The sequence below is a fragment of the Cervus canadensis genome, chromosome 2, assembly GCF_019320065.1.
Source record: "Cervus canadensis isolate Bull #8, Minnesota chromosome 2, ASM1932006v1, whole genome shotgun sequence".
NCBI classification, from domain to species: domain Eukaryota; kingdom Metazoa; phylum Chordata; class Mammalia; order Artiodactyla; family Cervidae; genus Cervus; species Cervus canadensis.
This window is the reverse complement of record NC_057387.1, coordinates 27,847,093-27,874,341: the sequence shown is the minus strand read 5'-3', so window position 1 is coordinate 27,874,341 and position 27,249 is coordinate 27,847,093. Positions and strand designations below refer to the sequence as shown.

The following is a 27,249-nucleotide window of genomic DNA, read 5'->3' as shown; positions in this document are numbered from 1 at the left end:
ATTCTTCACATTCTCTCCTCTGTCTTCCAATCTCTAGTTAAAATTTTATAATTCAACTCTTTATACATTAATTGCTTTTTCTACATTTAACTAATAAGCCTTACAAAGACTAGAGTGATATTAATTATATTAACAGTCAAAGATGTATCCTAAATGAGTATCCAAAATTTTAGTGAATTAAATTTTCTTTAATAAATATCATAATCCAAACTCAAATCATTTACTCCTCAAAAAAATCTTTTCTATATATGCTTAATATAATATAGAAGGAAAACAAATTTAAACTGGACCCACTGAGTTTAATAATCCTTAAAGTGAAATTTTGGTTTTAAGGAACCACACTTACCTATTCTGCACCTGAGTAGCTGCAAAATGAACATAATTCTTCTTCTCAAGAAGCTTAGCTAGTAGATTCTCAATTGCACCTTTCTGGTTTTGAAAAGCTTCTTCCAAAAACTGATACCTTCAAAACAAAACAAAACAAACAAACAAAAAATTACATTTGGAACAGAAAATTTATGACTGTGATTTGGGAATGAACAACTGCTAGATGAGTCAATCTTAAAACCTTACTTAAATGATCAACATTCTAAGAAGGACACACACCCCTTACATCACACCAGCAACTTTTAACTATCAATTATCCTTCACTCTTAACCTGACCCAGTGAATCCACTATAAAACAAACAAACAAAATTACTCAAAACTGCTCAAGTGTTTGAGTTTTGATTCAGGATTTTGCATTTTTTAAAAACCCAAATAGTGGCATGAGTTGTATACATTTTAAATCATAAAATATAATCACATGATACAAAACACTTTCAAAGGTGGGAAAACCACCCACAATTCCAAACTCATAAAATCAGTGCTACTTTGTAATGTATGTGTGTGTTAGTTGCTCAGTCGTGTCCGACTCTGCGATTCCATGGACTGTAGCCCACCAGGCTTCTCTGTCCATGAAATTCTCCAAGCAAGAATACTGGAGTGGGTTGCCACTTCCTTCTCCAGGGGATCTTCCCAACCCAGGGATCAAACCCAGGTCTCCTGCATTGCAGGCAGATTCTTTACCATCTGAGCTGCCAGGAAAATCATACAGAAATATAATATAAAAGATCTGAAAAAGAGAGAAGGGGAAGATCAGCTAGAACTCTAAGACAGTAGCTCAGATGATTAGGGTATGGTACTAATGGGTAGCTGAGGAAACAAGCTTGAACAATGGTCTCGGACTTTGTCATAGTGATCAACATCTTTGGTAATTTGAAATTACCAAATTTAAAATCTTTGGTAATCTTTTGTAATTTCAAAACTTTGGTGATTTGAAAGTTTAACTGGAGCCATAACATCCATGGTATAACCTAAAAACTGAATGCCTAGCTAAGGCAAAATCAAGAAAAGATTGCCAGAAAAGAGAAGCTCAAGGTACTGAGGAAGTTTTCATTGTCTATGTGGACACAGATCATTAAAGTAAAAGCAGAAATTGAGATGCAGAGGCTATGCAGATGCAGATGGCTATGAGCATCTAAACGTTTGTACCTTTAGTAAAAGTCTGTGCTATGGTAAATACAGGAGGAAAGGCTATGCAGTTGTTAACAAAAGGAAAGTTTGCTGAGTGTTGGGGTTTAAGATGTAAAGGAAAAACTGAGAGAATTAGAATGCAAAGTTTAGAGCAATAGAGTGATTGTGGTTACACAGAACAGCTGGCAAATGAGGTTTTTATTTTGTGCATTAAGAATTTTTTATTACAGTGAAATATACATAACATGCATATCATTTTATGATTTTCATGGAGAAAAATTTTAAAGCAAAAAAAAAAAACTATTTACAATGTAAAGTCTAGCACATGATAACTTGGATGATATATTAACTAAACAGCACAAAAGCATGTGAGTATTTTAATTTAAAAGGCTTTTAAAAGAGGTACTGTTACAAAGGTGAACCAAACTATTCCTTCACTGAAGAAACATTAAAGGAACAACATTTGATTCATTTCCTATACCATTGATTTCTCGAAGGCCAAAATGAAATTTTACTTTGTTTAATCTGTATGGATAAAGCAGGAATATGAGATTTCCATGCTAACCCTTTTGACTTAAGCTTTACATTGTAAAGAAGAAAGATCTTTTGACCCAGAGTTTAAATATGTCAGCAAATAAGAAGGCATTGGGCAGAAAGGTCAACTAGTACCATAACTCAACAAAATTTTAATTCATGAAATTTAAATCTGTACAATTTTCTTTTCTCAACTCAAAATAATGTTTCAGAATCCTACTTCTAGAAATGTCTTAATGCATTCATATGAACAAGCAGGAAGCAAATACACCATGATACACCTAGGAGAAAGTATATTCCCTTTCCTGCCTTCATACAGGTGTTGACACCTACACTGGATGTTAAAGGCTAAGACCTTTCTAGGTAAACAAACCTGGGAGAAAGGTAAGAGCTTTCACTGGGGCAAACAATCTGAATGCACAAAAGTACACAGTTCTGAAGACATCTGTCAACTTCAGGGCTAAGGAAAAGACAACGCTAGAAAATCAGGGAGGCGCCAGATGTTAAACAGAGCTGTCCATTCTGCTGAAGCTGGACTCAGATAAGTAACAGCTAACCAGCAAGAGACTGGTAAAACCTGATAATCAGATTTGCCTCCATTCACTTGAATGAATGTCTACTGTATTATTAGAAGAAAAATACTAACTTGGGCTTGAAAAACAAATGAACAATACAGTAGTTTTGGCTACAAGCATCTGATTCTCTTAGCTAACAGAAAAAACACTGAATTTTCTTTTTGAACTAATCAATGTAATAGTTGAAATACTTCAGAAATGAAGGGGAAGAACAACTAATAAATGGATTAAGCATAATTTTGTTAGTATGTAATATGCAGTTTCTTAGATTTTAATCTTGCATATGAAGCAGTGATTCCTAACAGGGAATTCTTCACCATGTTATTTTGTGTACTTCAAAATGTCTATATAAAAATTATGCACACCCACAATTTAGTAATGATGGGTTTGTAAGTTAAGACTTTTTGTCCTTTGGCTAGAATTATAGAAACTCAGTATAACATGTATACTACCAATTACATGTTTTGGATGGAATCATTATGCTTATATATATATAAATTTATTGAGAAATAAATTATTATTTAAAGCTGTTTGCTAAGTTTTTGAAAAGAGGGCTCTCATAAGCATGGGAAGTGAATAAATAAAAGGATTTTTCCGAAAGCTGAGAATCGCTTAGCTAAAACTGCAAACTGTAACTTCTGAATGCACATTTAAAGTCTTGTCAGGTCCTGAGTTGTAAAAGGATGCCACTCTATTTGCCAAGTAATTATTCTTGGCCAAGTAATTATTCTTAGTAACTGTCAGAGTGTTTAACAGTTGATAAGATTTTACTCTGGCACTTCCAGGGAAATATATCATCTTAGTTTGTATGCAAACTGAATATCTAGGTAAACATCCTTTAAAGCTGATATGTAGTAATTTTGACTCAGTTTCTTCCTTAAATCAGTTATCTATAAAATTTCATAAGTATGAATTACATAAATTTTCAAGCATAGATTAAAGCACTGATTCAATCCCACAGAACCAATCATCCACTTGCAAAAAGTATCCATTTATAGCTAGTTTTTTTAGTATACCCACCTATTCTATCCTCAAGATTACTCCGAAAAATACTCCAAACATAATTTATCTAAGGATTTATCAATCTAGAAATAACAACAATTAGCCCATTTTGAGAACATACAATGTTTTCAGGCACTTTGCTAAGTATCTTACATGGATTCTCATTAAATCTTTAGAAAGACTTAATAACTAAGTAATATTACAGTCATCACAATAACAGATGATTTGGACAACTTTCTATGTCCCAGGTCTTCTTCAGAAAAATATGTAATAATCATATCTTACAGGATTAGTCCAAGAATTAAATTGATAAAAAAAAATATAAAGCACTTAAATAAACATACTATTTTGCTTATTAAAGCACAGTAAAGGCTTAAAGCTTGTTATCACTGATATTTTTAGCAATATTTTAAAACCATTTGCACTGTTTAAAATAGAAAACCTCAATCCAACCACAACAACAACAAAAGACCTACAGTGTATATAAAGACCTCATAATAGTGCTGGGAGAATTTTAAACTGAGTTATGTTCCTTACTCAAGACAGTATGTGAAAGGGAGATGATAATGCCATAAGGATTCAGCAACAGCTGAAGAGAGCAAGCACTCTAAGCACACATGATAAGAACCAAAAGGAGAGAAATCTCAAGAAAGCTTGGGGAAGACATTAGGATTCTCACATAAATAGAAAAGGGAACAGAACAAAAACTAACTTTAAATCACAAAAGCAACACAATGACATCAACTCATGTTTCAGTTACTTAAGACTTCATTAGTAGATCAAGCTGTTACTTTACATTGCTACCTTTCTTCAAATTTCCTAATCTTTTCTTCTGTAATATCTAACCTGCTCTTAATTCCATCTGAAATCAAATAGAAAAAAACTGGAGGAGAGATAAATAGAGGAACAGTGAGTTTTAGGACAACTGTAATAAAATTAATACATGTATGACTGGCATCCCCAAATAGGGAGGGAGAGGGAAGAGACAATAAATATTAGAAGAAATTGTAACAGTGGAATGAAATTTCCCGAATTTGACAAAAACTATAAAACCTGTATAGATCTAAGCAGCTCAACACCCTCCAAGCACAAGAAACATTTTAAAAATTACACAAAGATATATTGTGTTCAAATTGCTTAAAGTCGATAATAAAGAAAATTTTTAAGTACTGAGAAGGAAAAAGATATATTACATACAGAGGAATAAAGACAGAACAGTATCTAATGAAATAATTATATGGTTTTTACCTTTCAATTTGTTAATATGGTGTACCATATTGATTGATTTGCAAATGCTGAAGAATCCTTGCATCCTAGCATAAAGCCCACTTATCATAATGTATGATCTTTCTAATATGTTGGATTCTTTTTGCTAGAATTTAGTTGAGGATTTTTGCATCTATATTCATCAGTGATACTGGACTGTTGTTTTCTTTTTTTTTGTGGCATCTTTGTGGTTTTGGTATTAGGGTGATCGTGGCCTTGTAGAATGAGTTTGGGAGTTTTTCTTCCTCTGCATTTTTCTGGAAGAGTTTGAGTAGGACAGGTATTAGCTCTTCTCTAAATTTTTAGAAGAATTCACCTGTGAAGCTATCTGGTCCTGGGCTTTTGTTTGTTGGAAGATTTATTATTATAGTTTTGTATGTGTAAAAGAATGAAATCAGAACATTAGAAATTAGAACTTTCTAACACCATACACAAAAATAAACTCCAAACGGTAGGTGAAAGACCTAAATGTAAGACCAGAAACTATAAAACTTTTAGAGGAAAAAAAAGGCAGAACACTCTCCAACATAAATCACAGCAATGTCCTCTATGACCCACTTCCCAGAGTAATGGAAATAAAAACAAACAAACTGGACCTAATAAAACTTAAAAGCTTTTGCAAAATGAAGGTAACTATAATATAAGCAAGCTGAAAAGACAGCCCTCAAAATGGGAGAAAATAATAGCAAATGAATCAACTGACAAAGAATTGCTCTCCAAAATATACAAGCAGTTCACGCAGTTCAATACCAGAAAAATGAACAACCCAATCAAAAAGTGGGCAAATGACCTAAACAGACATTTCTCCAAAGAGGACATACAGATGGCTAACAAACACATGAAAAGATGCTCAACTTCACTATTAAGAGAAATGTAAATCGAACCACAATGAGTTATCATCTCACACCAGTCAGGATGGCCATCATCAAAAAGTCTACAAACAAGAAATGCTGGAGAGGGTGTGGAGAAAAGGGGACCCTCTTACACTGCTGGTGGGAATGAAAACTGGTACAGTCACTATGTAAAACAGTGTGGAGATTCCTTAAAAAACTGGGAAAAGAACTATCATGAGACCTGCTGCTGGGCATACACCCACCCCGCAAGGAAGCCAGAATTGAAAAAGACACATGTACCCCAATGTTCATTGCAGCACTATTTATAATAGTGAGGACATGGAAGCAACCTAGAGGTCCATCAGCAGATGAATGTTTAAGGAAGTAGTGGTACTTATACACAATGGAATGTTACTCAGCTATAAAAAGGAATGCATTTGAATCAGTTTCAAGGAGGTAGATGAACCTGGAGCCTATTACACAGAGTGAAGTGAGTCAGAAAAAGAAAGATAAATACTGTATATCAACATATACATGGAATTTAGAAAGACAGTACCAACAATTCTTATATGCAGGGCAGCAAAGGCGACAAATGTAAAGAGCAGACTTCTGGACTCAAGGCGGGGAAGGTGAACGTGAGATGATTTGAGAGAATAGCATTGAAACATATACATTACCATATTTAAAACAGATGACCAGTCCAAGTTCAATGAATGAAGCAGGGCACCCACAGCAGGTACTCTGGGACAACCAGAGGGACAGGGTAGGGAGGGAGGTGGCTTCAGGATGGGGGGGAAATATGTATACCTGTAGCCAATTCATGCTGATGTATGGCAAAAACCATCACAATATTGTAATGAAATAAAATTAAAATAAATTAATCTTTAAAAAAAGAATAGACTTCTCAGTGGAAACAATTCAAGCCATAACAGAGTAGAGCTACATCTTTAAAGTACTGAAAGAAAAACTGTCAACTTAGAATTAGATATACAAAAACAGCTTTCAAACATGAAAGTGAAACTTTTGGGAATGATAAAAATACTTTCACTATTCTGACTGATGATGGTTTCACAAGTGTGTTAACTTTGTCACCAATATCCACCTGCTCCTTTACCGCCTCTACATGACTAAAGGAAAGTTACTATAAGTTGTGGACAAGAAACGAATCCTTAGAAGTAGTAGTCACAAAGTGCACCATGCCAATTTTTAGACCACGTACACATCATCTGATGGTCTGAAACAATCTCATTCTGGATGTGTAATAGCCTCAACCTGGCAGTGCTTCAACGAACTGGCAAAAGGAAATTCAAACCTTTATTGAAGAAAGCATCAAATTCTAGACAAAGTATTTGCATAAATAATTTTAAAGGAAAATGAGATGTTCATAGTTTTAAAACAGCTATATATACATATATGGCATATTTGAGTGAATGAGCAAGCCCATTCACTACATCAAGGCTGTGATAGATGATACTATTAAAGTCCTGCACTCAATATGTTAGCAAATTTGGAAAGCTCAGCAGTAGCCACAGGACTGGAAAAGGTCAGATTTCATTCCAATCCCAAAGAAGGGTGGTGACAAAGAATGTTCAAACTACCATACAATTGTGCTCATTTTACACACTAGTAAGGTTATGCCAAAAATCCTTAAAGTTAGGCTTCAGCAGTATGTGAACTGAGAACTTCCAAATGTACAAGCTGGGTTTCGAGGAGGCAGAGGAACCAGAGATCAAATTGCCAACATCTGTTAGATCAGAGAAAACAGATACTTCAGTTCTGTGAAAACTAAGTAGAAAACGTCTACTTCTGCTTCACTGACTACATGAAAGAAAGCTTTTGACTGTGCGGATCACAGCAACTGTGAAAAATTCTTAAAGACGTGAGAATACCAGACCATCTTACCTGTCTCCTGAGAAACCTGTATGTGGGCTCAAAAAGCAACAGTTAGAACCTTACATGGAACAACTGACTGGTTCAAAACTGGGAAAGGAGTACGACAAGACTGTATATTGTCACCCTGTTTATTTAACTTACATGCAGAGTACATCATGCAAAATGCCAGGCTGGATGAAGCTCAAGCTTGAATCAAGACTACTGGGAGAAATATCAACAACCTCACATACACAGATGATAACATTCTAATGGTAGAAAGTGAAGAGGAACTAAAGAGCCTGTTGATGAGGGTGAAAGGAGAGTGAAAAAGATGGCTTAAAACTCAAACTCAACTTCAAAAATAAGATCATGGCATCCGATCCTATCACTTCATGGCAAACAGAATGGGAAAAAGTGGAAGTGGTGATAGATCTTATTTTCTTGGACTCCAAAATTATTATTATTTTTTTATACTAGCCAAAATTAGAAACAACCCAAATTACTATCAATAAAAGAATGAATTAACTATAGCCAAGAGGTTTCCAAACTTCCTTGGGTGATGATGCCATTTAGCATCTCAGCAGTCTTTTTTTTTTTTCACAGAACTAAAGTACCTAATATTTCCATTTATCAAGTAGCTAAGTAAAATAAAAGACAAGAATCCAGATTTTATTTCATTTATTCATTTATTTCATTTATACTTTAGTTATTCTTTAAACTGCACTTTTAGACAGTTTTCTGTATTTGTCTATACACACACTCATATATATAATATATATAATTATATATAAAATAATATTATATAATATTGTTAATATATTATATATTATTATATTAATTATATTATATAATTATTATATATTATATAATATACAATAATATAAATATATTATATACAATATAATATATAAATATTTATAATATAAATATAGTGTAATATATTAATATATATTATATAATATAATTATATAATAAAATCACAATATATATGAAGTCACAAGATATGTATATATTAATATATATATATTATATATGTCATAATGACTTACATATGTCATTAATAAGACTTCAAAGTATCCAGTGAATTCTTCTCTTTGCCAGAAGGATTCAAAGGCTAGAAATACAACAGTAAACAAGACAAAACAGGGTCCTATTCTTCCTTTCCTTGCATTCTAATTAATGAGAAAACAATTTAAATAGTGATGTGACAGAGAGGATATGGATGGTTAGAAACTATAGATTGGATATACAGAGTGACATTTTTGCTAAGATCTCAAAGATAAGTACCAGTCATACAGAGATCAGAGATCAACTACAAATGATGACAGGCAGGCTTACATTGCTGCAAAGGAAAAGTGATCAACCAATTTCAACCAATACAAGATTTTACTTTACAGAATTTTAGCAACATACATCTCAACCAATCTGTCCCCTTCCCACATGGTAACTGATGACTCTGAAGAATGGTCCTTTCTCAAATCTTCTGAAATTCCTGTATTTCAAGCTAATTCTCAGCCATGCCCACTTCTTCTAGTCATAGCAAACATTCTGAAAGGTAACTTTGAGCCTATGAGTTCCTCAGATAGGTGGATAGATTCACAAACTACAATACTAAAATTAACCAGGCTTTTTCAGCAAAACCAAAATGAACTATTTTTGGAGATTATCATGAACTACTACCGAACCATTACTCAATCTCAAGCCTCGTAAAGATGGTGAGGCTCCCAAAACATCAACGACTGTCTCTGTTTTTTGTATTATATGCATAATCATCACCTAGCATGGTACTTGGTACATGGTGAGTACTCAAATACCTACTGAACAAATGAGCTGAATGAACACTGAACTTCAGTAAACAAGCTGCTTTTTCTCTGAAAATAAATGCACTTCAGGAAAACAATTTGTCTGGATAGGAAAATTTGATTTGTTGCCATACCCCTTCCTGAGAAGACTGATGGTAGATATGAATTTGTATATCATTTCTACCAGCTATTTGGATCACAAATTGTTGCACAAATCATTTAATTGTAGATATTCTACAATCCATACATACAGATATATGGATTATTTGAGGTGGGGGATGTCAGGGTGAAATAGAGGAGTGGGCAGGAATCTAGATTTAGGGACAGAAGATCTTATTCTAAATAGGAAATAGGCGAAAGGGAACATAAAAGAAAGTATGTTCAAGACCCCCCCGCCCCACTTCAAGATGAGGGGCCCCAAGCTTATGTTTCAGATCTTTTTGCCTGGTACAGAAAGAAAGTGAAAGTGAAGTCGCTCAGTCATGTCCGACTCTTTGCAACCCCATGGACTGTAGCCTACCAGGATCCTCCGTCCATGGGATTTTCCAGGCAAGAGTACTGGAGTGGGTTTTGCTAAAGATGGTTTGGCTATTTTTCTCAATATAAAAAGAAGTTTGTAAACAATTAAGCCCCAAAAGAACATGGAGAAGACCACACATTTACACAAACTAGGCCACCAAGCAATCACCAAAATCAGTGACTTGTGAAGTCCTATAAAGCACAGACAAATACAATAACTAGAAAAGTGAAAGTACAGTCACTCAGTTGTGTCCAACTCTTTGCAACCTCATGGATTGTAGCCTACTAGGCTCCTCTGTCCATAGGATTTTCCAGGCAAGAGTACTGGAGTGGGTTGCCATTTCCTTCTCCAGGGGATCTGTCTGACCCAAGGATTGAACCTGGGTCTCCCACATTGCAGGCAAACACTTTACATTTGAGCCACCAGGGAATCCCATGAAGTCCTACAAAGTGCAGACAAATACAATAACTAGAAGCAGGCAGCAACTGGGGGAGAGAAGAATCCAGGATCAGACACACATCACCCAATGTGTACTACTGCATTTGCCCTGTTATAACACTGTGAGGCAGGTTTGCAGTGATCTCACAGCATGTAAAAGTAACCCCCTTTTCTTCTTTAGCTCCATGACCCTAATCACTGCTACAGCAGGATAGGACACTGGCTCTGGGAACTACAAAGAAGCCACCAATGATGGTCTCTCTGGAAGCCAAGGAGGAAACGCCCAAAATTGTTAAAGGTTAAGGATCTTGTCCTTGCTTCATATACCCATCCCTGGGCAGCTCAAGATGGGTACAGAGGCATTGTTCCTAACATCTATCCTTATCCACTCATATTTTTTTACAAAAACACACACACACACACCCGCTGGGCACAGTAGGCCTAGCCTAATCAAGCAAAGGATGGACACCACCACCCCCCGTCCCCGCTGGGCACAGTAGGCCTAGCCTAATCAAGCAAAGGATGGACACACACACCCCGCCCCGCTGGGCACAGTAGGCCTAGCCTAATCAAGCAAAGGATGGATCTGGTATGTAAAGCGAGCCCCATGCCCTGGGATTAGAGGTTTGTAAAGCGAGCCCCATGCCCTGGGATTAGAGGTTTGTAACAGGAAACCTTTATCACACATAGAGATGGACCTTTGTCTAATCTTGGCTTCCCCTCTCTGCACCTTTTACCTGGCCCAAGCCTTTCCTAACCTCTCTGCACCACCTTTTTCTATTCAGGCTAATTTCCAACCTTTCAGTAGAAGGCAACCAAGTCACGGGGGTAACCCAGTTAAAAACTAGCCTCCCATGACACACTGAAGATGAATGGGTTTTAAGAGGATACCATAAGAACAGCCAGCTCTAACATGCAAATATAAGGTAGGTCAATAGGCTATAGACCCCAAATAGTTTTTCTTTCTGGTGATACAGCAACAAAAAGTATTCCAACTGTGCAGGCCCAGAGCTCCTGCAAACTTATGCCTGAGATTGCTCATATAACTGAGAACACAGTACAAGAATAAGGGCCTCTGATTAAAATTCACAAAAATACAAAACCAGACTATTTATATTATGAAAAGAAAGTTAAAATGCACAAGGTAAGTCATTTGTCAGTGTGGCTGGCATCCTGGAGAAAGTGGGACCCAAGGAACAGTCACCCAAGGGAACAAATAAATAAAACTGTCTTGGCCCCGAAAGGGGTGCAAGTGAGCTTAGAAGCAGCAGGTCTGCAGCTGTCCCCTCAACCATCCCTTTCGCTCATCTTCACAACCCACTGCTTGGGGCAGTTCTCAGCACCCTTCCCAACATGGGATTATAAGGAGACAAGATGCGGAAGACCCTGCCTTCCCTTGAGATATCCCCTCCCAAAGAATATAGTAGCTTGTGATTTGTGTCCATCAGTCTGGTCTCATGATTAATCTTTACATTCTGGCATTGGAAACATTATTTCATACCCTTCTTTAAGAGTAAAACAACTTCCCTCTCCAGGCCACTTTCCAAAACTGGAGATTCTGGAGATGGAGGCTCAGATAAAGCATGCAGGGAGGGTTATCCCCGAAGCCTTTACGTGCATCTGTATGGAGCATAACTGGAGTTCCTTTGCCTCATCCGTTTCCCCAACCAAGAGGGAAGGGGGGTGATGCTATGGATCCTGGTCTGAGATACATGCCTTACCCACTGTGTTCCTGCTTCCCCACTTTGCCAACTGATGCCTGCTTCTCAAGATTTCCTGATCACAAAACGTCCATCCTCGCTTTTTTTAAAAAAGCCTAATTCCAAGAAAAGCTATTTCTTTAGGAAAACATTTTTGAGAAATTTCACTTATACAGTTCCAGTCAAGGGACCATCACGGTATACTCTTTTGTTACTCTTTAACAAAAATGTCTGACATTAGATTCTAAGCAACTACTCTCTCTTAAACCATACTGATCCTCAAAAACAATCCACAAACACCATTCTCTAACTATACAGAAAACTGTAATCAGGGATAAAAAATATTAAGGTGGAGCAAAGGTGACTTCCACTCTCAAACCATCACAGAATAACTAGTACCAGAATAGCCCTGCAACCAAAGATTAATAAGTCAGAAATACACAACACAACTATATTCAGTCACTGGACTGTAAGCAGAAAAATCTTGTAATTCCTCAGAGAATATCAGAGAACATCCCTCTGTCTGAAGACAGTCACATGGTAAGAGCACAGAGGGCGGGACACTGAGCAGAGCAGAGTGTCTCTGAGCTGAGGGGCGGAAATCAGGGCCTGGGACGCCATGAGCCAGTGGGATTCAGGGAGGAGGACCCCGGAATGGAAGGCGCTGTGTAGGGTGAGACTGGGGGGTGGGATACAGGAGAAGGAAAAGGAATTCCTCATAAGCCCTTAGCCAATCTCTGGGCAGTAGTACACAGGATGAGATTATGCAGGGATTAACAAAGAGCAGCTGTTATGAAGTTGACACTGTGAAGAGACAAAGTGGAGATCAAGCAGTTCTAGGAGACAGAATTCCAGCTGAGCCAGTGGAAGAAGAGATTTTGTTTACTTCCCAGGCATCCATCTGAGAAACCAGAAAGGCTACACATTAAAAGAAAGAAAGAACTATACTTGGAATTGATGCTTTTGAAGAACTGATGAGTTTGAACTGTGGTGTTGGAAAAGACGCTTGAGAGTCCCTTGGACTGCAAGGAGATCCAACCAGTTAATTCTAAGGAAATCAGTCCGGGATAGTCATTGGAAGGACTGATGCTGAAGCTGAAGCTCCAATATTTTGGCCACCTGATGCGAAGAACTGACTCACTGGAAAAGACCCTGATGCTGGGAAAGACTGAAGGCAGGAGTAGAAGGAGACAACAGAGGATGAGATGGTTAAATGGCATTACTGACCTGATGGACATGAATATGAGCAAGCTCTGGGAGGTGGTGATGGACAGGGAAGCCTGGTGTGTTGCAGTCCATGGGGTTGCCAAAGAGTCAGACATGACTAAGTGACTAAACTAAATTGCTACTTGGAAGAAATTCTACCATAGGCCTATTCTGTCCTAACGAAGTCTAAAATCAAGTCTTCACAAGACCTTCCAAGAAACAGAGTTCAGAAGCTGAGAGAGGCTTGGGAAATACCTTGGATTTCCACAGATCCATACAAAGAGTAAAATCAAGCTTACACAAGATCAAGGTGATCAGCCAATGATTTAACTGCTTGCTAGAATAACAATTAACACTCTACAGAGGAAGATAAAAGAAACCAGAATTTCTATATCATCCATAATGTCCAAATCACAATTAAAAATCACTAGGTATTCAAAGAAATAGGAAAGTATGACTCAAAGTAAAGAAAAACCTGTTCAATACAAACTGTCACCAAGACAGTTCAACAGCAGTGTTAAGCAACTACTTCGAATAGGCTACTGGATATTTACTCAAAATTTAAATGAAGTCTCAGCAAAGAAATAGAAACTGTTTTTTAAAAGCTAAAATTCTAGACAAGTACAATAATTGAAATAATTCACTGGATCTGTCTGGTAGCAAATGGGAGATGACTTAAGAAAAGGGTGAGTGAAAATTAACACAAATGAGAAGTTGTAACAACTGAAGTGAGAAAACCAACTGAAGGAAAATGAATAAAGCCTCAAGGACCTATGTAACAAAATCAAGTGTCTAACAAATGTGTAACTGGGAGAGAGAAAAATCTTTTTAATGGCCAACTTTCCAAAACTGATGAAAACCATCAACTTACAGGTACAAGTTCAGTGAACCACACACGAGATAAACAAAATATAAACATAAAAACATCATGGTTCAAATGGTGAAAACCAAAGAAAATCTTGAAAGCAGCCAGAGAACTGCCAAACAACATTCAGTCAAGACCAGTATGAATGATATAATTAAAAACAAAGAAGGCCAGAATACAAAGTAATGACTTTAATTACTTTAAATGTGGAAAGAAATTGGTAGTCCAGAATTTTATAAATAGTGCAAATACATTTCTAAACATCTATTCCAAAGAAGCTGACAGTATCAATTGCCAGCAGACCCGCAAAACAAGAAATGCTGAAGAACAGCTTTCAGGGCAAAGGAACTGAAGAGATGTAGAGAAACAGTAACAGTAATAAATGGGTTAATATGAAGACTGGGCTTACAACCAGAGAGCCCTTGTGTTGCAACTACTGAGCCCACAGCAGTTGTAGAGTGCCTGTGCCACAACTAGAGAGAAGCTCACAGTTGTAACTAGATATTTGTAGTTTAGAACACCATGATCTACCTTTTATAAAAACTGTAATATCTAAGATTGGGCTTCCCTGGTGGCTCACTGGTAAAAAATCTGCCTGCCAATGCAGGAGACACAAGTTTGATCCCTGGGTCAGGAAGATCCCCTGGAGAAGGAAATGGCAACCCACTCCAGTCTTCTTGCCAGGAAAATCCCATGGACAGAGAAGTCTCAAGGGCTATAGACCAGGGTTCACAAGAGAGTTAAGACACGACTTAGCAACTAAATAGCAATACCTTAAAAAGCCAAAAATGGATATAAAATAAATTACCAAAAAGTTTTAACTTAAAAGATGGCAGGAAAGAAACAAAATAATAAAGCAAAAGAGGGGCTTTCCTGGTGGGTCAGTGATAAAGAATTCACCTATTAGTGCAGGAGATATGGGTTCCACCATTGATCCTCAAAGATCCCACATGCTGCAGAGCAGCTAAGTTCATGTGCCACAACCACTGAAGCCCGTGCTCCAAAACAAGAGAAGCCACTGCAACGAGAAGCGAGCACACCACAACCAGAGCAGCACCTCCACCCCCCACCCCGCCACAACGAGAAAGCCCATGCACCAACAAAGACCCAGCGCGGCCGCAGATAACTAAATACATTTTTTAAAGCACAAAAGAAAATAAAAAATAAAAAGTTAAACCTAACCTCATCACTAAATTCAATAAGCCTCCTACATACAAACAAGTTCCATTCCAAGAGAACATAGCTAAGTCCAATTTTTTCATAAGTCCAACAAAGTTAGTGTAGGTATCCAACTAAAACAATCTGTGATATAGTACAGTAATAGGTTTATAATACTTTTCACACAAGTAATACATAGAAAACAAACATAAAAAATAAAAAAACATTTTTAATCTTACAGTACAGTACCTTGAGAAGAACAGCTGCTATTTAGTCACTAAGTTGTGTCCAACTCTTTTGCAACCCTGTAGACTGTAGCCCACCAGGCTCCTCTGGCCATGGGACTTTCCAGACAAGAATACTGGAGTGGGCTGCTATTACCTTCTCCAAGGAATCTCCTCAACCCAGGAACTGAACCCGAGTCTCTGGCACTGGCAGGTGGATGCCTTACCACTAAGCCACCGTACAGCACAAAAGCTGGCATACAGGTGCCGCATCAAGTGAACAGGCGAGGAAGGGGGAGGAGGAGGGAGGGGCTGGTACAGCTGAAGGACTGTCAGCAACAGGAGACAGAGGGCAAGCCGCACTTTCACTCATGCCTGACAGACAGAACACATGTTCGCATCTTTGAGAAGGTTCATGTGTAGGGAATAGCTTTAAAAGAGTAAGAGCCTCCAATTAAAAGAGAAAGTAAGAAGCCTTCAACATTTAATTGATAATTCCGGGAACCCTTCTGCACTGTTGAGAATGTGAACTGATACAGCCATTACTGAAAACAATACGGAGGTTCCTTTAAAATAAAAAAAAACTAGTAATAAGTCTTCCATATGACCTAACAATCCCACTACTGGGCATATATCCTGAGAAAACCACAAATCCAAAGACACATGTACTCCGATGCTCACTGCAAAAATGTTCACAATAATCAGGACGTGGATGCAACCTAGATGTTCACTAACAGATGAGTGGATAAACAAAATGTAGTATACATACACAGTGGAACGTTGCTCAGCCATAACAAGAAACAAATCTGAGTCAACTGTAGTGAGGTGGATGAACCTAGAGCCTCTTACAGAGTAAAGTCAGAAACAGAAAAGTATCATATATTATCAGTAACACACACACACGGCATTGATCACCCAGTAGAGAACGGACCTGCTGACACAGTGGGAGAAGGCAAGGATGGACACACTGAGAAAGCAGAACCGACATACACACACTTATGTCACCTAGTCGCTCAGTCGTGTCTGACTCTTTGTGACCCACGGTCCGCCAGGCTCCTCTGTCCATGGGATTCTCCAGGCAAGAATACTGGAGTGGGTTGCCATGCCTCCCTCCAGGGGATCTTCCCGACCCAGGAATCGAACCCAGGTCTCCCACTTGGCAGGCAGATTCTTTACTATCTGAGCCACCAGGGAAGCCCCTATTAATAGCATGGGGCTAGACCAGACATCTCTAGCATAGTTTAATGGCTTGCACCCGTGCATGCTGTCACTTCGCTAGTATCCAGCTCTATGCGATCCTATGGACCATAGCCCACCAGGCTCTTCTGTCCATTGGATTCTCCAGGCAAGAATACTGAAGTGGGTTGCCATGCCTTCTTCCAGGGGTTCTTCCTGACCCAGAGATCAAACCCGCATCTATTAACTCTCCTGAATTGGAAGGCAGGTTCTTTAGCACTATCGCCACCTGGGAAGCCCATATGTATATACACTACCATGTATAAAATAGGTAGTTAGTGGGAAGCTACTATAGAACACAGGGAGCCCAGCCTGAAGCTCTGTGATGATACAGAGGTGTGGGAATGGGAGAGGAAGGCTCTAGAGGGAGCACACATGTAAAAAACCTCTGTGTGTGTGTGTGTGTGTGTGTATATATATAATGTATATATAATTGACTGATTTGCATTGTTGTACAGCAGAAACCAACACAATATTGTAAAGCAATTTTTCACCAATTAAAAAAAAAGGGGGGGGGGATAATTCCTATATTCAGGCAGCTCTGCTACCTCTTTCTTCCCCTATACCTAAATTAACAAATATTTATTCAACAGATGAAAGGTCTAAATTTGTGTAAAATATTGGGATTTAGTGAATAAAACAGATACCTATCCTCATGAAACTTACATTCCAATGGGAAGAACACAAAAAATAAACAAGCTATAAATTACAGAATATGTTTAGAAAGTGATGTTTTATATATTAATAAATATATGTATATATATCTATATATTAAAAAAAACAGCAGGATAAGGAGTAAAATGGTTGACTGCAATTTTTAAATTAACCTTCATTGGAATACAGTTGCTTTACAATGTTGTGTTCAAACTGCAATTTTAAATATAGTGATCAGAATAGATCTCATTGGCAAAGCTACATTTAATCAGAGACTCAATGAATATATGAAAGTCCGCTATGCAAATCAGTAGAGCAAGAAAGCTCTAGTTAGAGAAAACGGGCAGGCAGCAGCACCCCTAGCATGTTTCAGAAATAGCAAGTACAGCTGTAGCAGAGTCAGAGGTACAAATAGTAATAGATGAAATGCGCATTTATATGACTCTATAGAAATCTTTTACTCTGAACACAGCACACTTTGAGCAGGGAAGTGACACAGTTTGAGATTCACTCTAGCAGTTGTGCTAAGAATAAACTGAAGGGCACTATTAGAAGCATGAGGATGATTTATGAGACTACTGTAGCAAATCACACAAGAAATCACAACCATCATGGTGGTTGAGACTAGGTTAGTATCATGGAACTAACAGTAATGAGGTAGAAGTTGTGAGACTGGGGGATATATTTTAAAAGTGGAACCAAAAAGATGTTCTGGTAAGTTCGGGTTTGGGTATGAAAGAACAGTGAAGTCGAAGATGATCCCAAGATTTCTGGCCTATGCAACAGAAAAACTGAAACAAACTGAGATGGGGCTAGGCTGCCAGGGGAAACAGCTTGGAGTAGGTATCAACTCAATGGATATACAGTTGACCCTTGAACAACACAGAAGTTAGGGACCCCAACTGATCAGTCAAAAATTCAAATATGACTTTATAGCTAAATCTTGAACTACATAATTCCATATCTGCAGATTCAACCAATCTTGGATGTGTGGCACTGCAGTATGTATTTAGTGAAAAAACAAAAAAAAAATCCACATATAAGTGGACAGTTCAAATCGTGCTATTAAAGGGTTCACTGTATTATATGAGAAAGCAGACACTCAAGCAGAGATGCTACAGTCTGTAGAATAGACAAAATTGAAATTCCAGGAGAGAGTACTGAGCCAGAAATATGAATTTGGACAGTTCAGGCATATGACAGTAAAGTCATAAGACTGTAATCGTAGATCATGGAGTAAGGCCTGGCACATCCAACATCAGGAATCCAGAAAAAAGAGCAAATGAGACTGAAAAGAAGTAATCAGTGTGGTGAAAGGAAAACTAAGAAGTAGTCAAGTATTCAACAAATAAAATGTACAGAAAAAATGAACAACTGTGTCAAATGTTACTGATATATACGGTATTAAGACAATGACTGAGAAATGACTTCTGGTCTTAATAATGCAAAGGTTACTGGTAACTTTGAAAAGAACAATGCTGGGAGAATGCTGATAGTCAAATATGTATATTTAAGAGACTAGGAGAGGAGAAAATGGAGGTCATTCTTAGATGCAATTCTTTCAAAACTTTTGTTGCAAAAAATAAAAAAGGAGAGACACAGTTGTTGGCAGAAAAAGTAGGTTAAAGAGAGAGTCTTGTGTTTTCTTTCATTTTTAAAGATAGAATAAAAGTTTCAGAATACTGAAATACTGATGGAAATAACTGCTAGAGACTGGAAAAACTGAAACTGGCAGAGATGGCCAAACTACCAATGTCCCCAGCTACATAAAATAAGATGGAATCTAACTGTATATTAATTGGAGCAACTGGCTCAATAAAGGTAGAGGGTTTAATTAAGATAACAGAAATGTAGAGGTGTGGGTACAAGTGCTTGTAGATATGTAAATGTGGTAGAGGGAACCTACAGAAGCACTCTTGATTGCTTCATTTTTCTCAATGAAGTAGGAAGCAAAACCAGCATCTGGGAGTGAGGACAGAGGGTGACATGCTGGACATTTAAGACAGAAAAGGTGTGAACGCACAGTTCGATTGCAGGCAACACTAGGGTGTCTCTGAGGTTATGTGCTCATGAACTGAGAAAGCAACCAGTTGTGGTCAGTATTTTTTCTCGTGTGATATGTAACTACATAAGCAAAGCATCAGGATGGTGGTTCTGCCAAGTAAGTTCAACCAAGTGGGATATGGGAGTCAAGGCTAAATGCCAGGGAATGAAAATGATTAGCCATAAAATTAAAGAGAGAATGGGTTAAGTGAGAACATAAAGAAATGAGGTAAAGTGAAAGGGTAGTACAATCAATGGATTAAAATAAGTTACTGTGTGGTGAATAACTGTTGAAGTCTGGTACTAAGCAGAATGAGCTAGAATGAAGAGGAATGCTTAAAATTGAACATAACTGTTGAAAATGCCAAGGTCTCGAATGTGATCATAGATGTGAGTGGCAAATAAAGATGACATAAACCTTACAAAAGAGTTCAGAAACATAAAAGACCAGAGTGTCAGAAGGATCAAATCTGTGCTTATTACAACTGCCAGAAATTCTTAGAATTTCTTAGAACTGTAGAATTTCACAGATTACCACTGAATTAGGAACTAAAATCTGTAAGAGAGAAAAGTACAATGACCCACGGGTTATATGTGAAAGTACCAATGAGCAATACAAATGATGACACTTGAGATTAACATCTGGAGATTTTTCAGGAAGGTAAGAGGAAGAATGGTCCAAAAAATAGCAAATAGAAGACCTAGTTCAAATCTCTAGGCCCAGCAACACATGAGATAGCAAAGAAAAAACAGCACCAGTTAAGAAGACTACAGTGGAAGCAGCGTCCTAGAGGTCTGCTTCCATTACAGCAAAGGAGGTACAGAAAGGGATCAAAAATGAGGCTGAGAACAGAGAGACCCTGCTGAAGACAAACCATGAGCTACAGAGAACGAGCATCAGAAACTGTCACCTGGAAAGCTTTACAGGAATTAAAGCAGAGCAAATGAGGGGAGACCTGGGAGTGTGGGGCTTTTCTTGGATGACAAACAGGGGTAAAGACGATAATATTAGTCCTAGCAGATTTAAAGCAGATAATGGTAGAGAGGGTGTAGATATTGGTGGTGAAGAAGGGTGGGGCCTGAGGCTTTCTCTGTTAATCTGTGGAGAAGAAATCCTAGCTCCAGTGAGTCAACAACATCTTCACTCCAGATGAGGACAGAAGAGTCAGAATTGTGTGGTCTTAGAACATGAAGGTTTAGTCATGACCCTTATTTCGAGAGAAGCAAACTCACTCCAAATGTGTATGTTACATCTTGCCTCAAGATGACAGGGAAGGGAACTGAGAAGTTCTGAGAAGGTACAGTGAGTGTGCGGACCCTCTCCACCTATGATAATGGGGGCAGGTCTATGAGATGCCTTCCAAAATGAGAGGCCTCTATTTAAATAGCTTTATCAATTTTACAGTTAAGAATTCAACATTTACATCACCATCCTCCCTACTTCTATCCTGCTCAATTTAATTTTACCATAAAATGTTTATTTAAGATATCAAATTTAACATGGTCAAAACTACCAACTCCCTACATACACCTAACAAAGTATGTCTTCCCACAGTCTTCCACACCTCAGTAAATTCAAGCCTAATTCTTCTGCTACTTTTGGTTAAGATGAAAGCGAAACATCTTGGCGTTATTGGTATCTCATATAAACCATATATCAACAAATCCACATATAAGTTTCAGGCATCAAATCCAAGTTCAAAACATACAGAATCTGACTATATTTTACTATCTCCAATGTTAGTCTAAACCACCATTATGTCTTGCCAAAATTATTGAAAACAATCTCCAAGCTAATCTCATGATTCTGTCCTTGTTCCTTCTTTAATCTCTCTTCACTAGAGCTAGTGTGATATTTTTAAAACAATCATCAGTTAAACCATTCCACTGCTCAAAAGCTTGAACATCTGACTCAGTAAAAGGCAACATTCTTACAATAACCTACAAATCGCTAAATTGTTCCTTTCTGTCCTTGACTTCATCTGACAACCATCTACCCCTTGGTAACTGCACTCAGACCATACAGCTACTCAAAGATGTTAAATATGCTACTATCTTGCCTGTTGCACTTGCTTTATCTGAAACATGCTCCTTGCCAAAGTTAAGCAAGGCCTGATCCCTTTCTTCCTTCAGTCTCTGCTCAAATGCCACTTCATCATGAAAGCCTTTTAAAACCACCCTATTTAAAATAAAAACCTGCAAACTTGCACGCTCACATGCTCTGTCCCAATTTTCAGAGCATTTTTCTCTATGATGATCACCACCTGATGTATTTACTATTTGTTTCACTCTACCATGAAAAATTAAGTCATGGGGACGGCGACTTTACTTTGTTCACAGAAATATACCATACCAAGCACTCAGTAAGTATACAACTACTTGTTGAATTACTAAGTGATTGTAAACATGGTCCAATATTTAGCCAAGGAGTATAATATTTTCTTGAACATTTTTTCTTTTGGAATTGATAAATATCCTTTGCTCTCATTTGCTTAACTCTCAATATACTGATCCCAAACATTTCTAATGTTCCATCAGATATGTCTAACACTTGTCAATAATATTTTTTAAAAGACCTAAGATAACAAATTCAATAGAAGTAGTTCAATTTTTTTCCTTGAGGCATCCTTCATGGGGTCCTTAGTTCTCATGCTTCAGTCTAAGCTAGCTAGTATACACTTGTCATTCTAGGCATTCCCATTCACTTTCTTGGTTTACTAACATTTCTGTGGATCACATTCTCTAATAGCTCTCCAGAAAGTGGTGTATGGGAGGCAGTTTCAAAATCCTTGCATGCTGCAAAATGTCTACATCTTACTCTCACATCGATTAACAGTCTGGATATAGAATTCCAGGTTGAAAATATTTCCCTGTCAATCTCCCAACTGTTGCAGTTAACAGTTTCAGCGTCTTCTACCTCCCAGTATTGCTACTTTTAAAGATTATTTTTTAATTTTTTTTAGTTGGAGGCTAATTACTTGACAATATTGTAGTGGTTCCTGTCACACACCGATATGAATCAGCCATGGATCCACATGCATTCCCCATCCCGATCCCCCCTCCCACCTCCCTCTCCACCTGCTCCCTCTGGGTCTTCCCAGTGCACCAGGCCCGAGCACTTGTCTCATGCATCCAGCCTGGGCTGGTGATCTGTTTCACCATAGATAATATACATGTTTCGATGCTGTTCTCTCAAAACATCCCACCCTCGCCTTCTCCCACAGAGTCCAAAAGTCTGTTCTGTACATCTGTGTCTCTTTTTCTGTTTTGCATATAGGGTTATCATTACCATCTTTCTAATTCCATATATATGTGTTAGCATGCTGTAATGGTCTTTATCTTTCTGGCTTACTTCACTCTGTATAATGGACTCCAGATTCATCCATCTCATTAGAACTGATTCAAATGAATTCTTTTTAACGGCTGAGTAATATTCCATGGTGTATATGTACCACAGCTTCCTTATCCATTCGTCTGCTGATGGGCATCTAGATTGCTTCCATGTCCTGGCTATTATAAACAGTGCTGTGATGAACATTGGGGTGCACGTGTCTCTTTCCGATAAAGATTATATTTAGATTCCCATTTCTCTGTAAGTTACCCACTCGATTCTTTCGCAACTCTGCTTATCTCCATTCTAACCCGAGTATCATCACTTTATGATGATATATAACTCTGATAGGAATCCTTTACTGTTGTGTAATGGGCATTAAATGGGTCATTTCAGACTGGCAATTCTAGGTTTATAGGAGAATTTCTTATATTACTTGATAATTTCATTTCTTTTTCTATAATTCATACTGGTAAGCAAAGGACCTCATAATTTTTAAATCTTTTAAAAAATCTTTTTGTTTTCTAGGAGGCTAAATAGAATTTATCAAACCTATCGACTGGACTTCCCTGGTGGTCCAGTGGTTAAGAACCCATCTGCCATTGCAGGAGACCCGGGTTAGATCCCATGTGGGAAGATCCCACACGCCATGGAGCAACTAAGCCAGTAGTCGCAAGTACTGAGCATGCCTACAGCCCAGGCTCCACAGGACAAGCCACGGCAACAAGAAGTCTGTGTGCCACGAGGAAATACCCTCCACTCACCACAACCAGAGAAAGCCCAGGTGCAGCAGTGAAGACTCAGCGCAGCCATAAATAAACGAATGACTTTTAAAAAAGAAAAGACCAATTGAGTTTTTTTACCTATCATACTTACAAGAGTTCTTTTGTATTTTAATCACCTGGGGGGTGGGGGGGGGGGCCTGTGTCTCTAGTATGTGGTAGGATCTTAGTTCCTCCACCAGGGATGGAACTTGCACCCCCACAGTAGAAATGAAAGCGCGCTTAACCGCCAGACTGCCAGTAAAGTCCTTTAAATTGCTTCTTTTGTAGAGACTCTGTCATTAATTTGTAACCAACAGCTTGTCATTGATTCAGAATGTCATAATTTTTGTTTTACATTTCCTTTTGTTCCTGTGTTATGTCCTTTCATGTGGATATCTATATCAATCAGAGACATGTACAGCTGTAGTGACTAACAGTGGCTCATACAACAAGAACAAATGCGGGCAGCTGATGGTGTCAGTTTAACATCATCAAAGCTAGAACCTCTGAGATGCTCTTGCCTTTACCCTTATGAACATATAATGATGTCAGAGTTCCAGGAATCATCCAAATTCAAGGAAGGAAAAAGGAGGACGATGGGTGACACCAGCAAGTTCTGTCCCTTTTATCAAGAAGGTAAATACTTTCTGAAAATCATGCTCTGAACAGATTTCTGCTTGTATTTTAGGGGCATAAACTGTAGATGAGAGCCACCTTAATGCCAGAAGTGTTGAGAAAGGGAATACTTAGCTTTTCTAGTCCCTATATTTGAAGCCAGAAGAGATACAAGTTGAGAATTCTTAACTATCTCAAAATGCCTGGCATATGACACTGGCTCACATCAGAAGTCAGATGACCCTTCCATTGATTCACATCCATTTATATATAAATATACTTTAAAACTGCTTATAATCATCTGTGAGAGACAGCAAAATCTATGAACTGATGGGCTTCACTATAATCTTTTTAATAAGAAATGAACACCAAATAGCAACATTAGAAGGCCTCTTGTAAACATCTACTTCCTCCAGAGAGTGAAAAAAAAACCTCTAATTAGAGAAAGCAGAGTGAGAAAGAAGATTTTTGTTGCTTTTATTGTTGTTCAGTTGCTGAGCTGAGTAGAGTCCTACTCTTTGCCACCTCACAGACTATATATAGTACATCAGGCTCCTCTACCCTCCACTATCTCTTGGAGTTTGCTCAAATTCACGTCATTTGAGTTGGTGATGCTATTTAACTATCTTGTCCTGTCACCCACTTCTCCTTTTGCCTTCAATCTTTCCCAGCATCAGGGTCTTTTCCAATGAGTCAGCTCTTTACAACAGGTGGCCAAAGAATTGGAGCTTCAGCAACAGTCCTTCCAGTGAATATTCATTGTTGATTTCCTTTAGTATTGACTAGTTTGATCTCCTTGTAGTCCAAGGAACTCTCAAAGAGTCTTCTCCAGCACCACAGTTCAAAAGCATCAATTCTTCGGCACTCAGCCTCCCTTATGGTCCAACTCTCATATCCATACATGACTACTGGAAAAACCAAAGCTTTGACTAGATGGACCTTTGTTGGCAAAGTAATGTCTGTTTTTTAATATGCTGTCTAGGTTTGTCACCGCTTTTCTTCCAAGGAGCAAGTGTCTTTGAATTTCATGGCTAGAGTCACCGTCCACAGTGATTTTGGAGCTCAAGAAAATAAAATCTGTCACTGCTTCACTTTTTCCTCTTCTATTTGCCATGAAGTAATGGGACTGGATGCTATGATCTTAAGCTTTTTTTGAATGTTGAGTTTTAAGCCAGCTTTTTCATACTCCTCTTTCACCCTCATCAAGAGGGTCAAGAGTTCCTCTTCACTTTCTGCCATTAGAGTGGTATCATCTGCATATCTGAGATTGTTGATATTTCTCCCATCAGTCTTGATTCCAGCTGGTGATACAGTCCAGCATTTGAAATGATGTACTCTGCATGTGAGTTAAGTAAGCAAGGTAACAATGTACGCCTTGTTGTACTCCTTTCCCAATTTTAAACCCGTCCATTGTTCCATGTTCAGTTTCTTAGTCTATTGTCGTCGTTCAGTTGCTAAGTTGTGTCTGGCTCTTTTGTGATCCCATGGACTGTAGCCTGTCTGGCTGCTCTGTCCATGGGATTTCCCAGGCAAGAATACTGGAGTGGGTTGCCATTTCTTTTTCCGGGGAATTTTCCCAACCCAGGGATCAAACCCGTGTCTCCTGCCTCGTAGGCAAGTTCTTTACCACTGAGCCACCTGGGAAGCATAGGGAAGAATAGTGAAATGTAAAAATTCACTACTGGCAATCTGGAATCAAGTTGGGTACATGAACGTCCCATAGTTTAGTATGCAGATTTACACTTTTAATTTCCTCAATTATAACCAAGTACCTCATCCCAACCCTCCATCTACACCTATTATCCCCCAAGTCCAGAGCCTCTGATTTTACTTATCCAGAGAACAGACCTAACTTTTGTGATACCTATCACCTCCAGATCCTGAGCCACCATAGGTTCTGGGAAATAAATCAAGTGGCTTCCTTTATACTCATTTGCATGATCCTGGATTGTAGTTCACTCAACTCTACTAGGTCAATTATCAGATCCAAAAATATTCAATCCATTTCCTTGTTTTGAAAAATTAACTGAAATGTTCAATGGTGTCTCTTATTTCATTCTTGTCCTTTATATAGGTCTATATATATATATTTTTTTAATGAATTAGAATCTTTTCTTCTTGTTTTAAACTTTTGGCTGTGCAGGATCTTTGTTGCTGCACTTGGGTTTTCTCTGGTTGCAGTGCCCAGGCTTCTCTTGTTGGAGATCACAGGATGTAGCATGCACTGGATCAGTATTTATGGCACATGGGCCCAGTTGCTCCGGCATGTGGAATCTTCCCAGATCAGGGATCAAACCAGTATCTCCTGCATTGCAAGGTGAATTCTCAAACAATGAACCACCAGGGAAGCCCTAGACATTTTTCATACTCATTTACTGTAAACAGAATTATTACAGAGAGGAAGAATAACCCCACGGTTTAGCTAGAAACTATGCAGTACTCTGAGATAAAAAAAATCCATAAAATCCTATAGATGCAGGATTTCCCTGGTGGCTCAGTGATTAAAAAAAAAATCCACCTGCCAATGCAGGAAACATGGGTTCAATCCCTGATCCAGGAAGATCCTACAAGCCACAGAACAACTAAGCCCATGAGCCACAACTATTGAGCCTGTGTTCTACAGTCTAGGAATCCCAACTACTGACACCTTCACATCTTACTCTGAAATGAGAAGCCACCACAATGAGAAACCCATGCCCTGCACCCACAGAGTAGTCTCCATTTGCCACAACTAGAGAAAAGCCACTGCAGCAACAAAGACCCAGCACAGTCAAAAACAAATAAATATAAACAATAATTTTTAAAAAGTCTATAGATGCTTTCCTTTTTTGAAAACAGTGAGACTGTTAAGAAAACCAAAAATCTCAATAAAGTGCTTTTAGAAAAATTCCATGCTGGTCTGGTGGTTAGAACTCCGTGCTTTCACTGCCGAGGGCCCAGGTTCAATCTCTGGTCAGGAAACTCAAAAGCCTGGCAGCATGACCATAAACAAAATATAACAATGGTCAGACTGTTACTGAGCTCTTACTGTGTTAAGCAACTTTACGGGTACAATTCTCAATTCAAACCTAACACCCACTTTAGGGTGGTACTACT

At 38.2% G+C, this 27,249-nt stretch overlaps 1 protein-coding gene across 3 annotated transcripts in view; it reads right to left on the bottom strand.

Moving 5' to 3' along the window:
* Positions 1 to 27,249, bottom strand: part of TRIM33 (tripartite motif containing 33) — a 141,424-nt gene that overhangs the window by 41,836 nt on the left and 72,339 nt on the right. For all 3 annotated transcript variants that reach the window (XM_043460094.1, XM_043460100.1, XM_043460111.1), the window contains exon 5: positions 347 to 463. In XM_043460094.1, coding sequence (XP_043316029.1) covers positions 347 to 463 — 117 coding nt within the window. The remainder of the gene's footprint in view (positions 1 to 346; positions 464 to 27,249) is intronic.